The 18379-nt window shown below is 40.4% G+C and overlaps 3 protein-coding genes across 3 annotated transcripts; all 3 read left to right on the top strand.

The window, feature by feature from the left end:
* The first annotated feature begins 4151 nt into the window (after positions 1-4151).
* On the top strand, positions 4152-6412 carry hoxa10b (homeobox A10b). Its single transcript, XM_054622150.1, has 2 exons — positions 4152-4917; positions 6138-6412. The coding sequence occupies exons 1-2, from the start codon at positions 4152-4154 to the stop codon at positions 6410-6412; spliced, it is 1041 nt and encodes a 346-aa protein (XP_054478125.1).
* A 2333-nt stretch (positions 6413-8745) lies between these two features.
* On the top strand, positions 8746-9963 carry hoxa9b (homeobox A9b). The gene is made up of 2 exons (XM_054622058.1): positions 8746-9256; positions 9725-9963. Exons 1-2 carry the CDS (start codon positions 8746-8748, stop codon positions 9961-9963), a joined length of 750 nt encoding a protein of 249 aa, XP_054478033.1.
* A 6009-nt stretch (positions 9964-15972) lies between these two features.
* hoxa2b (homeobox A2b) lies at positions 15973-17708 on the top strand. The gene is made up of 2 exons (XM_054621773.1): positions 15973-16398; positions 16901-17708. Exons 1-2 carry the CDS (start codon positions 16056-16058, stop codon positions 17587-17589), a joined length of 1032 nt encoding a protein of 343 aa, XP_054477748.1. The 5' UTR covers positions 15973-16055; the 3' UTR covers positions 17590-17708.
* Positions 17709-18379: the final 671 nt, after the last annotated feature.

Raw genomic sequence — 18379 nt, 5'->3', positions numbered from 1 at the left:
ACCAAGACTACATTATATATATATATATATATATATATATATATATATATATATACACTGCAGCTTTTACAGGAGGGCGAGTTTTTTAATGTGCAGACTTCATAAAAAAAATCTATACTATTTATACACTATTTTGTCATTAAACACCGTTGACATTATTATTATTAATATTATTAATATTATTATTATTATTATTATACTTGCCTGGCCAACCGACTTTCCCCAGGTTTAAAGGTGTATGGAGTGATCATAGATGTGTCGGGATTCCTTTTGTGTTATTTAATAATACACATGGAGATTACTGAACTGCAATTTAGGGGTAAAACCCCTTTTTTCTTAAATTCTATAGAATCTAAATTGTTTCCCCAATATTTACGCACGCAACTTTTAAGGCCAGATATCTTGACACCAAACTACTGTTCGTGTTTTGTTTTTTTTCTTTCTTGTAATATTTTAACTTTATTCTACAAATACAACTCCGGCTGTAAACCTATTCTGTGTGTTTTTGAATCACTAGCAGATAACTCCTGACCGGTCAGTGCTGCATATAGAGAGTGAGTTCAATTATAATCTGATACCAATTTCATGCATTTGAAGTGTGATGTTGGGTGATATGTAACATCTGCGTTTGACCCTTCAGTGCAGCCGCTTTGTTGAGCTCTTGGCCGTAAAGTTGGATTATTTCCGAACTTCATCCAAAAGGCAGATAAAAGAACAAAACCCCCAAATGGAACATTATCCTACATTTGATTTTATATGCCAGCACGTGCACCGTATCAGATGCATGATGTGTTGTATGTGATAGGTCTGGTGCTTTAGTTCCCTCATGGCTGGAAACGGGATCCGCTGCAGTTATTGTTTGATATCCATTACAAAGGCTTCATTCATGGCTGCTCTCAGACCCAACATGCCTGTTAGGCTTACACTCAAACAATCTTGACACTTGTTTGAATGCAAAGATATAACAGGCCGCATTATTCCAAAGAATTCCAATAATATGAATTTATTTGTGTGATTACAGTCTCATCAAAGTAGTGACTGAAAGACTTTATTCATTTTATCCACGGAGAGTCAGCTAACCCTTAAGGGAGTGACACTGGGACAAATCACTGTATCTGTATGGACATTCATTGCATTCATCTTGAGCACTTGGATCCTTATATCCTACATGCGTTTGATACTTTACACCATGAAGATTTATGTTAACCTGCAAGGGAGGGTCAAAAGAAGTAAAAATTGGCTTCAGGTGGCTTTGTGTCCACCACCAGACCCCTGAAAGCAACTTGATTGGCCTGCCATAAGCTAATAAGGGCCCTGATGCCTTCCTTGTACTGTGCATCCTGTGAGGCTCCCAGGAATTCCGCTTTGATTGCTGCACATCCTCCCAGTTGCTCCAGTAACTTGGCCATAAAACGCGGATTCGTCTGGAGCATTTGGAGTGTAGTGCAATAAAGCGTCTGAGACCAAGGTTATTAACTGTGACTAAGGGGCTGCAAACAACGGCTGGGAGCTTTGAAAGCTTGTGTTCACGGACCTTTCCGGCGTCATTTGTTTCAGCATCTTGTAGGTGAGAGTAGGAATATTCTGCGTTTGTGTTGTGTTGTGCTGTGTTGCATTGCAGGCCGTCCTCGTCCACTGGGTGGCGCTCCTCAGATCAATGTCATTGCCGTGATTTGAGATATAAAAGAAGTTTACCTCGCTACTCAGCTGCTTTAGAACATGTCACCACCGCAGGATGTCATTGTTAAGGTAGGCACAGACATGTTAACCCACTGGGTTTAATGTGATTCAAGGAAGTGGGGTTATTTCTTTTTGTTATTTGTTTTCCCCCAGTCTACATCTGAAAACTGTAGATGCTGTTTTATCATTTTGCAGATGTTTTGATGTCATGAAAGCAAAATTAGCAGAAGTAAATGATGTTTGTCTGTTTGGGCATCAGATTTAATGCAGGTTCTCAGGTTGCAGTGTGCCAGATGTTAAAGGCCTGAAGTGACTAACGCTCACTGAACAATAAGCTCACTAGGGCCTATATTCCAAACATGTTGTTGCTTTTAAAACTTTTAAAATCCCCATACAGTTTAAAACGTATAACTTATATTTAATGTGATACTTACATGGATTTGTGTTGTTCAGTCGTCATTTAAACATAAAAAGTATTGACCCGGACCATTTGTTCACTATTAAGATCCAGCTTGTTAAAACTTGTGTGTCCTGTATTTGTGTGTGTGTGTGTGTGTGTGTGTGTGTGTGTGTGTGTGTGTGTGTGTGTGTGTGTGTGTGTGTGTGTGTGTGTGTGTGTGTGTGTGTGTGTGTGTGTGTGAGACATTTTGACACAAAACATTTGGGATTTTCATGAATTTTCTAAAAAAATGAATTTGATGATTTAAAAAAAAGTTTTTATGGGAGTAATAATATAAGAGCAGATCACCCACAGAAGGGTTGATGGTTGATGGTTATTATCATTCATTGCAGCCAGACACGCTGCAGGTTTGACGCCATATGAAATGGCTGCATATATAATATAATAATAATAATCATAATAATAATAATAATAATAATAATAAAACTGTAGCTCTGGTTTAGACTGTATGGCTCCAGACTTATGGAGGAAGCCGATGTTGTAGCTTTTTCACCCACGTTTGAAAACATCTTCAGGCTAAATATATATAAACATGTAGGCCTGTGTTGTAAACTCAGTATATTATAAAGTATATTGCTGGTCTTTTACACGACGGTGTCGATGTATTTCTGATGTTTTTATTTGTTATTTAAATATTGTAGCAGTCCAGGCGAGCTTTTTGTCTTCACTGTTGTCAACAAATATTATTATATTAATATTAATACTTATTTCGAATTTGTATTTACTTGCACGGCAACTTCACATCCACAGCTTATTATAAAATGATCCATATCTGATTATTGGTCCTGTTTATTTCAAATTAAAAGTAAATGTAAATCCTATAACATTATACCCATTTAAATTATAGATGAACTGTCTTATGCTGCGATTTCTGGTTTGGTTTTATTGGTTGGTTTAATTTTTTTAATCTGGCCTTTTGGCTCAAACATTTCATAAATAAGACAAAAACTACAGAGAGAAACGACGAAGAGCTTTCCTGCATTAATGAAGAGAAAATAAATAATTCAAAACACGTTAAACGGGTATATGTGTCATTGTATGCGTGGGTGTAATGGTATTAATAGTTGACTTCATTTTAACTTAAAATTACAATTATAGGTATTTTGTGAAGGCCTAGGAATAGATCTGTGTTTCTCATTAATGATGATAGTGAAGAAACGTGTACATTCCAAATGGTTCTTTATGAGATAGCATCAAGATTAACGAGTTCTAATGTCATCTCTGCTGTAACAAACTACATTTCTTTCAGCCCTGCCAATATTAAGTGATCATTAATAAAATAAGAAAAGCTCTAGCTGCAGGGCATTGTTCAGCTTACTGCAGCGTTCCTGCGTCTCACCTTTTATAAATGCTCAACAGAGCCTTTGCAGTAAAAGGTATCATGGCTTTTGCCATCACAACAACATTCAGACCACAATCAGATCAGCTCGACACCTCTAAAGAAAGAAACTTTGCATTGGTTCGAGTGGCAAGATGGCGAGATGAAACACTGACTGCAGTACTGTTTTGACAGTCCATGAGGAATCTTTAAAGTCCAATAATAGTTATCAGAGCAGCACAAGGAGGGTTAAGAGTCCCCCGGCCAAAGAGCCACACAGGACCCTTTTGGATCCTTGATGCACCCGGTGCTTCTCTAGAACCCTTCATTTTTACAGTGCTGTAAAACTGGCCATAAAGCTATGCATTGTACATAATTGTCAGGGACAGCTCTCAACAACCGAGCTGTCATATAAGGGTTGTAGTTAAGTTCACACAAGCAGCTCTGGTGGGGAACGAGGCTCAAAATGTAGAGATTTAAATGAGATTTGGAGATTTTACCCAAAACCCTCCGATGCACCACTTTCCCTCCACAGTGTTTTTTCTCTTCACTTAGCCTTAAACAAAAATATACGACCCAGTGGAGCCTGGTCGGACTGGGAGGAGTCTCAAGTCTCCTGGTGTTTTAATTGGCTGCAGGCTACAGTGAGAAGCGTGAGGATCAGTAATTATTCAGCAATGTTTTGCACAAGAAATGTCAGCCAGAAAGGGCTATCTTCATCCTCCGTCACATTATACCCCGACGATGACATGCCCCAACAACCAAGCTGGGAATTCGTTTTTCGTGGACTCTCTGATCAACGTGAGAACCGACAGCGGTTCATATTACCAGAGTAACGGGGTGTATCTGCCACCGGCCACGGAATACTCCTATGGACTCTCCGGTGGCTCCTGCTTCCTCGGTAAGCGCAACGAGCCGAGCACCCAAAGCCTGATCCCGTCCTCTGCTCCATATGTCCAAGGGATGGAAACGTGGCTGGAAACGTCCAGATCCTGCAGGGTGGACCAGCCACACATGGCTCAGTGTTCCTTCTCACCGAATATAAAAGAGGAGAGCGCTTATTGCCTCTATGAGTCTGACAAATGTCCCAAAGGAGCGACGGTGGATGACGTTTCCTACCCGGTTACCGGCAGCTCCCTGCCTGTCCCCGGATACTTCCGTCTGTCTCAGACATATGCATCCTCCAGGCTTTACCATCATGATGTCCAGCCAAACGTCAATCACTTTACTCTGCAACGACCTGCCCGTTTGGACAGCCAGACCTCTGCAGAGCCGCAGAGGAGGGAGAACCAGGAGGAGAACCAGGAGGAGAACCAGGAGGAGAACCAGGAGGAGAACCCTGTCCCTGCGTCCTGCGTCCCGGCCAGAGAGGAGGACAGCCGGCTCTCCTCGGAGGGCTCGTCCTCCCCGGAGCCTGCTGAGACGAGCAGTGCGGACTGTCCGGAACAGCCAGTCAAAGGTGAAGATCCAATACGAATCTATAATTGTAGAAATTGTAGAAAAATAGATGCAGACAGCGTGGAGGTGGAGGAGCATGCATAGGATTATTGGGCTTCTATTGTTCTATCTCAACCAATGCTTTCTACCCAGAGATGAACGTGAGAGTACATTACATTACATTACATTACATTACATTACAGTCATGTAGCAGACGCTTTTATCCAAAGAGACTTACAGGAAGTGTATTCAACATAGGTATTCAAGAGAACTACTAGTCACCAGAAGTCATCAGTGCATCTCCTTTCTTAAACAAGCATCTTAAAGCATAAACCAGAGCAAAAGTATAGTGCAGAGGCAGATTACTACGAAAACAATAATTGCAACAGACTAATACGAATATAATAAGTGCTACAAACTACTACGAATAGGATAAGTGCAGTAAATGAATACGAATACAGTAAGTGCAACAACTAATACGAATGCAGTAAATGCTAGGAGGAAGGCTCAGGTAGTGCTGTTAGTGTTTTCTGTTATTATTTAGGTCAGCAGCTCTCAGGTGTAGTTTAACGGCTATCTACCGGTTTATCGAGCATGAGGCGAAATTGAACGTGACTTAAAGCAATCAGAGCTTCATTAGCTGTGTTTAGATAACAGATATGCTGTTATGTATGTGTTTTGTTATTCAAACTGTCTATTTGGATTTATTTTAACAGGCAAATATTAAGTTTTGATGATCAAAAAGCACTTTAATTATTAATGTTTTTAGAGTGTCATCAATATTTAATTCAAAGCAACAACAGTATAGTCTTCTCCATTTGTCCTTTGCATGATTTTGTTATCAATGTCACAGTTCCTGCTATAATTCCAACAGACTGTGCAGGCTTTGTTTTATAATGGTGCAGTTGGCTAATAGCTGCTTACCGAGCAAATAGTTTCTGGTAAAATCTGAATTTCAGCTGTATGGTGTGTTGCATATTCACATAGCTGGTTGTCAAATAGAACACAGAAATCAATCTTTATACGGGTATTAATATGTGATTGTATAGTAAGTGTCACTTTATATACCAAATCCTATCTTCAGTCGTTGGTACTAAACCACACAATTGTATTATTTTGACCTGTCATGGTTTCTTAATTTTGGACTTTTCTAATAAAGATATGAGACTTCCCTATTTCTTTGATGTGTTTGTGTTTCACGTCACACCTGTTGCCTAATAAATCCTTTAATTTGCATTGCAGGAGATGGAAAAATGGAAAGTACGGCCAACTGGCTCACAGCTAAGAGTGGCCGAAAGAAGCGCTGCCCTTACACCAAGCACCAGACTCTGGAGCTGGAGAAGGAGTTTCTCTTCAACATGTATTTGACTAGAGAGCGTCGTCTGGAGATCAGCCGCGGTGTGCACCTCACTGACAGGCAAGTCAAAATCTGGTTCCAAAACAGGAGGATGAAACTGAAAAAAATGAGCCGAGAGAATCGGATCCGAGAGCTCTCCGGCAACTTCAGTTTCTCTTGAGACTGTCTGGTCTCTGTCGTCCTCCATCCAGAGCCCCACACCAACTGTGAGAATGTCCATGGAGAACAGGACCCTACTGCTAACTTATTGATTGTTGTTCTTTCTTATTTTCACGTCCTGTTATGTATTTATAGCTACATTTGTAACGTTGATCCATTGTGTTGAAGATGTTCAGAATGTGACCACAATGTTTCAGAGCTCCATGCTTGTACATATTGTATAGTCACCCTGAGTGGACTTTGCATGCAGGTTTAATTAACCCTTGGGATACTTGTGGTACAGTTACATGGATCTTAATGTGACAGCTAAGAAGCCCAAGAGGTCTGAGGAATATTTGCACATTTTTTTCTGGTCTAAATAATAAAACCATCCCTGCAACTGCAGACTTCTTATTTCTTTCAGATGGACAGACAGGGAGGCGGTATAAATCTTAAAGCTGGCACAGGTACAGTGCTCGGTGCTGATGCTCTGTGCACTGTAAATATTACTACAGTAGTAGAGGCAGATATTCTTCATAGTTTAGGCCTCTAATAGATAAATAAATCTGGCGCCTGTGCACACTTCATTGCTTTTTGTCCTTGACATCAGACTTAAATGTTAACATCAAAACGAGTGTTTTTTTAAATTATTACTAGTATTTCTAAAGGATTTTTAATTATTAATAAGTGGGTCAAACACTAATTATTATTATTATTATATATATTTCTTAAATGATAAATTGCTTCATTTCAAAGAACAAGTAGCGACGCCATGTACTACCTGGTTACATGAATACAATCTGTGACCATTGAGTTTTGAGTTTTTACAGATTTCTAAAATATTTTCAGGTTAACGTGTTAAATCCCATTATTTCCACACCTTGTAAACACCACAAACACAGATCTTCCTGAGGAGGAGAGCGGACTGTTGATGGTTTAGGTAGTCTCATGTTGTTGGGCTTTTATATTTCTCCCACAACACGAAACTGCCTTGATTACCTCAGTAAAACTCGTCGCATCATGAAACTGAATCACTATTAATTAATGCTCGATTTTATTAATAATTTGGCCCAGACTGCTTCAAACACATAAACCATTATTATTCCAAAAAGTGCAATAAAGTGTTTTATTGTTGTGCGTAAAATGAGAGTTTTGTCTTATGGGTTTTCATTATCAAGCTGCATTTTGTTGTTATATATATATACATACATACATACATACATATATATATATATATATATATATATATATATATGTGTGTGTATCTCGACCTAGTTACATTTAATCTTAGAGATACAACGTTTTCATAATTTCTATAATGTTAATACCACATCTGCAAAGTCTGTTAAGCGTCTCTATGTGATCCAAACAGCCCGAAGTTAAGATGCAAGCTGTGAAATGAGAGGATTAATGTTTGTATGTGTGCAGGAGAGAGTAAAGCACAGACAAGGCCTCGGTTATGATCATTGCAGTCTGCTGTTGCCTCCCGGAGGAACAGCCGGATGCGTCTGCCTGAGACAGAGAAAGGACACAAAGGCTGAGCTTTATTGGTGATATTTAGCTTAGACAGCCAGGTTGTAACCTAAAGAAAAACAACCCAATTGCCCGTGATAAAAGGTCCGTTATATAGCACCCAAATAACCTCACCCCACTTTCCGTTTCAGATTGCTCCTAAAGTAGACCCACAAACCTCCAGACACAGAGATGCATCATGGAAGCTGGTTTGATATTGTTAAACTCCAACACTGGTTTAAACACATCTCTGCTTGTTTTATTTCATTTCTTAAAAGTCTTGTAAAAAAATGTTATTTTACACCAGCTACTAACAACAACCAGAAGTGAGAGACAATGATTAATGCAGACCATTAAATGAAGATATATATATATATATATATATATATATATATATACATATATATATATATATATATATATATATATATATATATAAACATATTATATTTAAGAGTATAAATAATCTCATCAGGCATACTTTTACCTCCTTTTTATCACAACTATGTTCGATTACACCAACGTCAGATCTCTTGAAAACAATCATAACGTTTATTGCTTATAAAACGAAATATTTCCCAATAAAGGCGCTGGATTTGCTATTAATATGGTGGGGAAAATGGTGGCCATTTAGTTGAGCAGCAGGCTGATTTATTATTTATTGTTCTGTCCCACGGTCACGTGTTTGGGACACCCTATCCAGCCTATGGTTCCACTGGCTGGACGCATTGAGCCCCTGGCTGCTGCAGGAAAGCAGCACATTTTATGCAATGAATCAGTTTTTTCTACACATTGCAAGACAATAACGTATTATATGCATTTTTTTTTTTTTGCATTCTTGCAATGTCGACGTTAGGAACGAGTTATTACGTTGAGTCTCCTCTTCTGCCCGAGCATGAGGACATGGCACCGAGGTACTCTGCAGGGGTGGAGCAGGCGATGCTCTCCGAGTATGGCGGACAGGAATCCTTCCCTTTGCAGCCGAAATCTTCTATTTTTGGTGGATCTTGGAGTCCCATCTCGGCCCACCCTCCACACACAGCCACCCCGACCTATATACACCACCACTACACCACCGGGGACAGCGACGGCATGTTTACGCGCTCCTGGGCGATGGATCCGGTGTCTGCGTCCCTGTGTCTGACGGGATTACCATCCACAGCCATGCATTATGAGATAAAGCCCGAGCCTCTGATTGGGAGTTCTGAATGTACAACTTTGGAGACGCACACACCTCTTTTGTCTGACATTGAAAATGGAGCTTCCCTTGCAGAGATTCCCTGCGAAACCACATCCACGACTACAGAGAGTAAAGAGAGCCCCTCAGCAGAGGACAAGAAGGAGATAGCTGCAAGTAAGACATGTTGTTTTGTTTTATTCCAGCCACCTTGTGGACTCATTTAGATAAATGCAAATTACATGAATGGCTTGAGGATGGGGAGAGATTGTTTTAGTTGTCACAGGCTTGGGCACAATATTTGTTTGTGCTCTAAGAAATACAATAATGGCACAGTGACAAAGATAACATATGCATATTCTTAAAGGTGATTAACACAATTAACTGCATTAGTAATAATAAAGGAATATAATAAAGGAATATAATAGTAGCCTATACAAACATTTCAAAGGACTTTGGCGAGGAATGTTGGTTATCTCAAATCCTCAATGGATCAGTGTGGAGATAAACCACATTTAATTCCTATATAAATATATAATCTTGGCAGGAGAAGCCCGTCCTTCCCACACTGTGATGCCAGTAGCCCAGTGCTGTTTCTGAGGGCATTAATCTCCTGTCTCTTGGTTTTGACCCCCCTGTTTCCAGATAACCCATCGGCCAACTGGCTTCACGCGAAACCCACCAGGAAAAAGCGTTGCCCATACACAAAGCACCAAATCCTGGAACTGGAGAAGGAGTTTCTGTTTAACATGTACCTCCCTCGGGACCGTAGGTACGAAGTGGCAAGAGTCCTGAGTTTGACCGAGAGACAGGTGAAAATCTGGTTTCAGAACCGCAGGATGAAGATGAAGAAAGACAACAAAGACCAGCGGAGAGACAATTAACTGGTTCTGGACTGATGGAGGAGAGGAGGAGAGGAGGGTCTGTCTTTAATAGTCCTGACCTGTTACACATGTTGTTGTAGTTTGTGTTGTTGAAAACAATGCTGGGTGTTGTTTCCTCTAAGGTATCCAGAGCTTCATGTGTGTGAGAGGACAACGTGTCTCTGAGTGTAGATGTTGTTTTTGGCAGACATATTTAACTGAAGGCCATTTGTTATTTGCATGAAATGACCCATGACTACCTGAATGTCTTTCAACTACTTATTTGCATTGTTTAAGTTATTATCTTGCAATGTAAATGTTTTTTAACCATTAGGTTTTGATCCATTTGTGCACACTCCAAAATACCTCGTCGTTCCCGTTTCATCCGAAAAATAAAGAGTAGTTTGTATAGTTCATGAAAAAAATCATGGCTTATTCATTTGTAATAATTTTGCCAATACTATTAAAACACATTACATACTTCATAAAAAAAAATACACCATAGTAAATTAATAAACACTACTTACTTCATTAATAAAGCACTGCTCTGTTCGCTTTAAAAATGTAAAACCTATTATTACTAAATTATTTTGTCGTCTCTGAAAATGAATTGAACTAGAAAAGCTGTTTTAATTCAGGAGATAAAATATTCAAATAGTACTCTTTTACTACGTCTTCTGGCTTTAACAATTGAACCTAATGGCGCCAACAACCCCAAAAAGTGGTAATAATATTCATTATTCATAAACTTCAATAATAGTATTGAGAAATTGAGATTTATCTTTATTAGTTTGTAACATGGCCAATAATTTGAAAGAGTGAGAAACACGTGTATGTATCGAGAAACAAACCTTACAACACTCATCCATTTAAAACACAAAGGCACCAGAGAGAGGTCAAATTAAAGCAACAGCGAAACACACTTATAGATTATTTTGCACTTTTAAAATTGTCTGAATCGCATATTCACTACCTTTCTTTACATGTTCGGCCTCTGGAAGCCCACAAACTGGACTAGATGTCCTCCTGCAGTAAACCACCATCACAGAACTGTTTACAAGGTGCGAAAACGACGAAGCTCGTAGGACTCTGTGACAGCAGGAAAGCAGCATTTCTAATGAGTCAAATATGTGATATAGTTGTAAGATAGGCCTGACACACACACACACACACACACACACACACACACACACACACACACACACACACACACACACACACACACACACACACACACACACACAGGAGAGGATGGCAGGCCTATGTCAGGACTGCAGATGGGTCTGTCCTAAAACGTCTAATTACTTTACAACCGTCTAACAGTTTGTCTGTCTCAGAAACATCCGTTTGTTGTTAGTTAGTTAGTTAGTTAGTTAGTTAGTTAGTTAGTTAGTTAGTCATCAGAACAACAGACACTCACCAACACACGCTGAGACAGTTTTCATATGAATTACACAATATACAGCACTTTATTTGGTGAACAATTGTAAAATAAATGACATAGTTAAATAAAAGAGATAAAGGATAACCCCTAACTAACCCTGTCAGAGCTCAGGCTGGTCTGATGCTGTGCTCTGACCGCCAGCAGGTGGAGGCAGCGGCTCGTCTGAACAGCTCACAGTGGATGAACCAAGACACAACTCCCTGTTCATTACAGACCTGCACTAGGTGTGTGGTTTTCGTTGTAAAACATCTAATTCTGCTCGCGTTGAGTTTTATTTTATGGTAATCCATGGCAGAAATTGATATTTAAAGATCCCATATGTAAGGATAAGGTGTTCTTTTATTTTTTATTTTATTAAAATAGTTTATCTGTAGTATTATCTATGAAATTAATGTATGTTCCAATAGACACTCGTTCATTAGAGATTCAACTATGTAATCAATAAATAATCATCTGGTGTGAGCACATAGGCCTTTCCATACAGATAATCATCTGTACGCATAATGACATCACTTCCCTTTTGATCAGGAGCCGGACTGGACCTCACTGTACCCAACTAAGTGATGAACTTGAGATGCTCAAAGTGAGAGATACCTCACTCCAAACCTTCCCTCTCTTCCTGGATTCCATTCGGCACCCCTCAGCACCCTTTCCCCCTTCCCTCACCCCCAAAGGTCACCCACATGCAGCTCATTAAGTCTCTTATTCCTTTTGGGGAACACTGTAAAGATAAGCATGATAAGAAAGTGACATTACACTATATATGTGTGTGTGTTACACTTAAGAACGTTCTGTTCTAAAAGTCTCTTCAGTCACTATTAGACGGCATTCCTGTCTGATCCCCCAGGGCTGTTTGGATGGATATCTCCCATGCAAACGGCCATCTGAGGAGCAATGCTACAGGAAAACAGAAAGTTGCTTGGCTGCTGTTTGCGGTGACCTCTCACGACCCCTATACATCAAACCTCCTGACACCGCTGGTGACAGAGGAGGCCAGAAGTGAACTCTGGAGGAAAAGTTCAGGGAATTGAAGTCATAAGCACATGTGAGTCTGTTTCACTTATCCTTACTACCGATAGTCTCTTGTTCGGGATGTAAGTGTTACTTTTGTGATGTGTGTGTTTTATTAGAAACATGTTTGCAAATACTTTCTTGAAAATGATTGTCCTCTGTATCGAGCCATACTAGAACACCTCAGATTATAGTATTCTTCGAGTGAAACAGACATTTTAAGCTTGGACTTTGTTTTCGAAAGAGCTAGTTCCAATCCCCAATTCATTTTCCGGCATTGTTATTATTTTTGTGAACCTCCCATTCATTTTAAAGAATTCCATTTCTCCCTTAAACCGTGGTCTTATCCAATTTGGCCTTCACAGGGCAACTGCACAAGGAGACTTGGATCAAGGCTGGTAGTCTGTCAAAATGGTTTGTTTTACATCTTGTATTCCTTTATTTGTAATCCCACTTTTTTTTTCCATTATTTTTTTGTCTTCTTTGATTTCCTGGGAGGCAAACAAAGGGCCCAGAATGATCGTATCTATCTGCATCTTATCACAACATTTCTGCACATGTCTTCGTGCCATACAGTTTGATTTACAGCCCTTCAATGCGCCTCAAGTATCTGTCAAATCTGCTCATGAATCCAGGGGGCATAATAAATAAAACTGTAATGTGGAAATCCTTTCATGAACACTGCTTTGTTTCCAAGACACACACACACACACACACACACACACACACACACACACACACACACACAAACACACACACACACACACACACACAAAAAACCACAAACACACAGAAGGACTGTGAAGCTTACTGCTGTATTTTTTCCTACAGGCAGAATATGATTTGTTATCATAAATTATATCATGCAGTATTAATGACAAACAACTTCTAAAGAACAAACAAAGGAATTAACACTTTTTTAGACAGCTGCAATCATTTCACCAAATATAAATTTAAAAAAATGATATAACCTATTACATGCAAAATGTGTAATAAATGTAAAATATGCATTTACATTTGAATACATTTACCATATTTCACTGAAAAACAAAACAGATGCACACTTGGTCATTATGAAATGATTTATTTTTAGTCTGGGTATACATTTACATCACACTCCCCATGAATGGAAATAATCCTACAACACAGTATAGGCTGTACATTTAATTTAGATATTTTTCTTCACAAGAAGCACCAGTACCAGTGGTCACAGGGTTGGCCTTCTAGCTTCCCAGATGTCTGTCGGTGCCCCAGAACAGACGGGAAACGCGTCGCTCCTCCTCGCAGCTCCAGACACTGTTTCCTGACTCCATCAACTCAAAACAGGCAACAAAACGCGTCGTTATGTCTGAACAGCTCCGAACAAGAACAGCAGACTGAAATCAAAAATGTAGGTGGAATACAAAATGTTCAATGTGTTCAAGTGTCAGAACACAGGTTCTGTTAAATATTCTAGAGGTTGATTTAACTTTCAGAAGGCTCTTTGTTCTCTTTGTTCAGTTTCTACACCTGTGTGGGTTTAAATCTATGAGCAGGTTTATAGTCTATATAGAACATGAATTAGCTGCACATCAAATTAAAATAAATAGTCAATTAATGTGGTTAGTTTAGATATTATATTTGGATTTAAATAATATACCGAAATAACCATTCATTTTTAACAATGAGAAACACATACATTTAATTCGGTTTAATTTAAAGGAAATTTAATTAATTTCTAAGTCAGTTATTTTTCCATTATATTTCGCCTACTATTATAGGCTACATGAGGTTTTTTCGTTCACAAGATCTGTACTATCCTTACAAATAAAAAGTCAAAATACACATTTAAATGACGTATAAATGAAACATTTCAGGCAAATGTCGTTAAACTGAGTTATTCTTATAACCGAACAGGCCAAAGAAAGACTCGTTCACATCAGACCGGGATAAAGGTATGAGAGTGAATGGGATCTGTGCTGAATGCCAACACCCACTCACCTCAGCAAACAATCGATCCCATGCAAAAGCTTCTCCGTTCGTTTCTCTACCACTGACCAAGTCCTTTCCACTGCTCTGAATCAGATCTGTGCCAGCATAGTCCCTTTTCACAACGAAAAAGCGACAGAGTTTCGTCTTCAGTTGGATTTCTGATTTATTACCAAGCCAGTTGGAGAAAAAAAAGGTTTTGTGCGTCTCATCCGTGCTTCTCTTAAAAATCCCCACATTTCTAAATTGAAAACTTCTCCTACAGCCTACCCAGAGAGAGGCTGTTCTCTCCCTGCTCATATATGATCTAAGGGAGTGTTAGATGGTTTAAATGTGTTCTTAGGGCAGGGAGCTGTCAGACCTTTTGGTGAGAAAGATTGATCACACACAGGCTACTGGGGCTCTTTGTTTAGAGCCCGAGCAATAAACAGCCATCACATCCCCACCTTTCCTCTGCCTCACACTACAGTGGCAAATCATTCTCCTCTCTATGTTAGAACCAATGATGCTGAGGGGTAAGGATGATGGCTTAGGTCAATATCATCCCTATAGGTGAAATAAAATAAAATAAATGAAATGGGAAGTGGGACAGGGAGCTATAAACTGTAACATGGTGACAAATACCCCTTAAATAACACAACTGCCTCATTATATTGACTTAAAAAGACTTGGATGAGATGTATGACATAATGTATTGGGAGTCGTGGATAGAGATCAAATTACACCCAACATCAGATGAACTCAAAATCACATTCACATCTATTAAAAGGTAATCTTTCTCTCTCTCTCTCTCTCTCTCTCTCTCTCTCTCTCTCTCTCTCTCTCTCTCTCTCTCTCTCTCTCTGTGTCTCTCTCTGTGTCTCTCTCTCTCTCTGTCTCTCTCTCTCTCTCTCTCTGTCTCTCTCTCTCTCTCTGTCTCTCTCTCTCTGTCTCTCTCTCTCTCTCTCTCTCTCTCTCTCTCTCTCTCTCTCTCTCTCTCTCTCTCTCTCTCTCTGTGTCTCTCTCTCTCTCTCTCTCTCTCTCTCTCTCTCTCTCTCTCTCTCTCTCTCTCTCTCTCTCTCTCTCTCTCTCTCCGGTGGTGTGCGTTGGGGGAGGGTGCACATGTCGGATGTCTGGTTGCAGCTTTTCTTCATGCAAACCTCCAAGAAAAGTCTCAAGATTAACGCCTTGGCTCTGATAACGACTGTGGGCGTCCGTCACCGCGTTATGAGACACAAATGTGACTGCTGGGATGATTTGTGCTGTACAAATAAATATACACACACACACACACACACAAAACTCATGCGCGTACCACAACTCATATGCGCGCACTCGTAGGACAGACTGCGTGGACGCGCATAGAAGGAGAAGGGGGGGTGGGTGGGGGTGTCGAACAAACTGAGTCCCAAAAAAATGTGTAAATAAAGCAAACCCCTACCCCCGGAATGAGGCGTTACCCCTCCGACTTTCTCGATCAATCACAGGGGACAGTGGCTTCTTTTGATAAAAACCCCAAATTGTCATTGGGCAGATGCAACCATGTGACAAACAGCACGGTCTAATTCCAACCATGTCCTCATGAAGGCTATAGTTTATGGCATTGAGGTCTCCATACGACTATATCGAGTTAAGTAGTTTATGACAATAAACTGCTTATTGAACTGAATTAATCTTAAAATCAGCAGGTTTTCAGGACAAGCAGGAGGAGATGAATTACGAATTTGGGCGAGAAAGTGGTTTTATCAACAGCCAGCCGTCGCTTGCAGAGTGCCTGACATCTCTCTCCAACCCTGTCGGTGATGCATTTCAAAGTTCATCAATCAAGAGCTCGACGCTTTCACAGTCGACACTGATTCCTCCTCCTTTTGAGCAGCCCATCCCCGGCCTGAAGCAGGGCATCCACCGACACAGCCGCTCAAAGCATCCGCTGCAAGCTGCATCCTTACCCCCGGAGTACCCGTGGATGAAGGAGAAGAAAAGCATCAAGAGAAACCAGTCTGCTGCTGCTGGGACCACTGCTGCCTCCTCACCACTCTACTTCTCCCCCCAAGGCAAGACATGATGATTAATAACCTCCATGCAAAAGGCTCCTTGTTGTCTGAGCATGCAAGGAGCTGCATCCCGGGCCTTGTGCAACGTGGGCGTCTCTTTGAGCCAATATAGGATTTTGATTTAAGCATGCTTAATCTCATCAAGTAACGCACTGACTTGTGATGCAGTGTAAGGGTGTTAATGTTTGACAGTAATGGAGAGTGATAGATTGTTCTTACACGGCCCAGCAGCTGGCATGTTCATTAATCTCCCTCCGTCCTGTCCTGTCCACGCAGACCCATCATATTCTGCCTGGGGCCCATAAATCTCCACAGCCCGGTGCTGGCTGGCCACAAGTTTCATCCCATGGAGCTTGTTTTTCTCCAACCACACACACACACACACACACACACACACACACACACACACACACACACACACACACACACACACACACATGTTTCCGTTTTATTTTTTAGCCAGCTTTTCTGATTAAAAATCTAAAATCTTTGTTGTTTCTAGGTTCACCAGAGGGGCCAGAGGGAGGTGGTGTTGGAGGTGGTGTTGGAGGTGGAGGAGCATCCCGGAGGCTGAGGACCGCGTACAGCAACACCCAACTCCTGGAGCTGGAGAAGGAGTTTCATTTCAACAAATACCTGTGCAGACCGAGGCGAGTGGAAATAGCTTCCCTGCTGGATTTAACAGAGAAGCAGGTGAAAGTGTGGTTCCAGAACAGGAGGATGAAGCACAAGAGGCAGACACACTGCAAGGAGAACCGGGACAGTGAGGGGAAGTACACGTGTGTGGTCGGGCCGGAGGAGGACTGTGAGCCGGAGGAGGACAGCAGCACAGCCGGGACTCTCCTGGAGAGAGAGAGCTACTTCCACCAACATACCTTAACGTCACAGCAGAGCCAGAACGGCCACAATGGGGACAACCAAAGCCCTTTGAACAGCAATGAGAAAAATCTGAAACATTTTGCTCCCACTGTTCCCACTGTTCCCATCTGCGTGTCAACAATAGGCCCGGACAATGATCATTCCCCGGGCCTGGACGTCTCTTTGGAGGATTTCCACGTTTTCTCCTCCTCCTCCTCTTTCTCACCGAGTTTGTCAGATTCTTCTCACAGTCCTCTGTATTTATCATCCGAAACTTTCGACCTTTTCTCAGAAACACTCACAACAATCGACCTGCAAAACTTGAGCTACTGAAATACTTTCTACATGTTCTATTTGAATTCAGACACTTGTGTGCATTTTTTTTTTCCTCACCCAGTTTAAGCGTTAATAGATCTCATAAATAAGGTAAGTTAACGAGCTATTTAACCTGTATGGGCAGTGTATTCCATTAGATTTTATTTTTTATATGGATTTGACTATAACTGAGCAGAATATTTTTCTTGAAATAAAGCTTTACATTGATTAACAGCAGCGATTTTGTCTTATTTCCCTGTGAGAAAGTTTGGAGAGCTCATTGATTTTAGGCCTTTACAATAAAACATAAATATATAAAAATATCGGCCAGTGGAGAAATGAATTATGTTCATGCATAATTCATAATGCGAAATGTAGTTTCTCACAGTATTCAAATAATACAACTATAAACTGTTTAATTTAAAAGCCACACGATATTTTCTGAATTATAGTCGACATTAAAATGTTCTTGTGACGAAACTATTGATTTTATAATCTCAAGCTTCCCCAAACAAATAGCTAAATAGATTTAGCAGTGAGCACAGAGCACTGTGGAGTCCACATACAATGCAAGTGAATTGAATGTAAAATGGTAGTTGCAGCCCACATATTATATCTTTGTTTATTTTCATAGAAATAATTGAAATCTTCTTTTTTCAACGTGACCAGGTTTCTGGTACACACACCTCAGTGATTTATCTACTCTGCTCCCTCTTGTTGAAACCCAGAAAAAGAACATTTGCAGTGAGTTGCCTGCTCGGAGTCCCAGGCCAGAAGCTGTGACTTTTCTTGGCTCTCTAATTAAATT

This window comes from Anoplopoma fimbria, chromosome 20 (genome assembly GCF_027596085.1).
Source record: "Anoplopoma fimbria isolate UVic2021 breed Golden Eagle Sablefish chromosome 20, Afim_UVic_2022, whole genome shotgun sequence".
In the NCBI taxonomy this organism is placed as follows: Eukaryota; Metazoa; Chordata; class Actinopteri; order Perciformes; family Anoplopomatidae; genus Anoplopoma; species Anoplopoma fimbria.
Note: the sequence above shows the minus strand (reverse complement) of the source record. Positions and strands in the feature narration are given on the sequence as shown.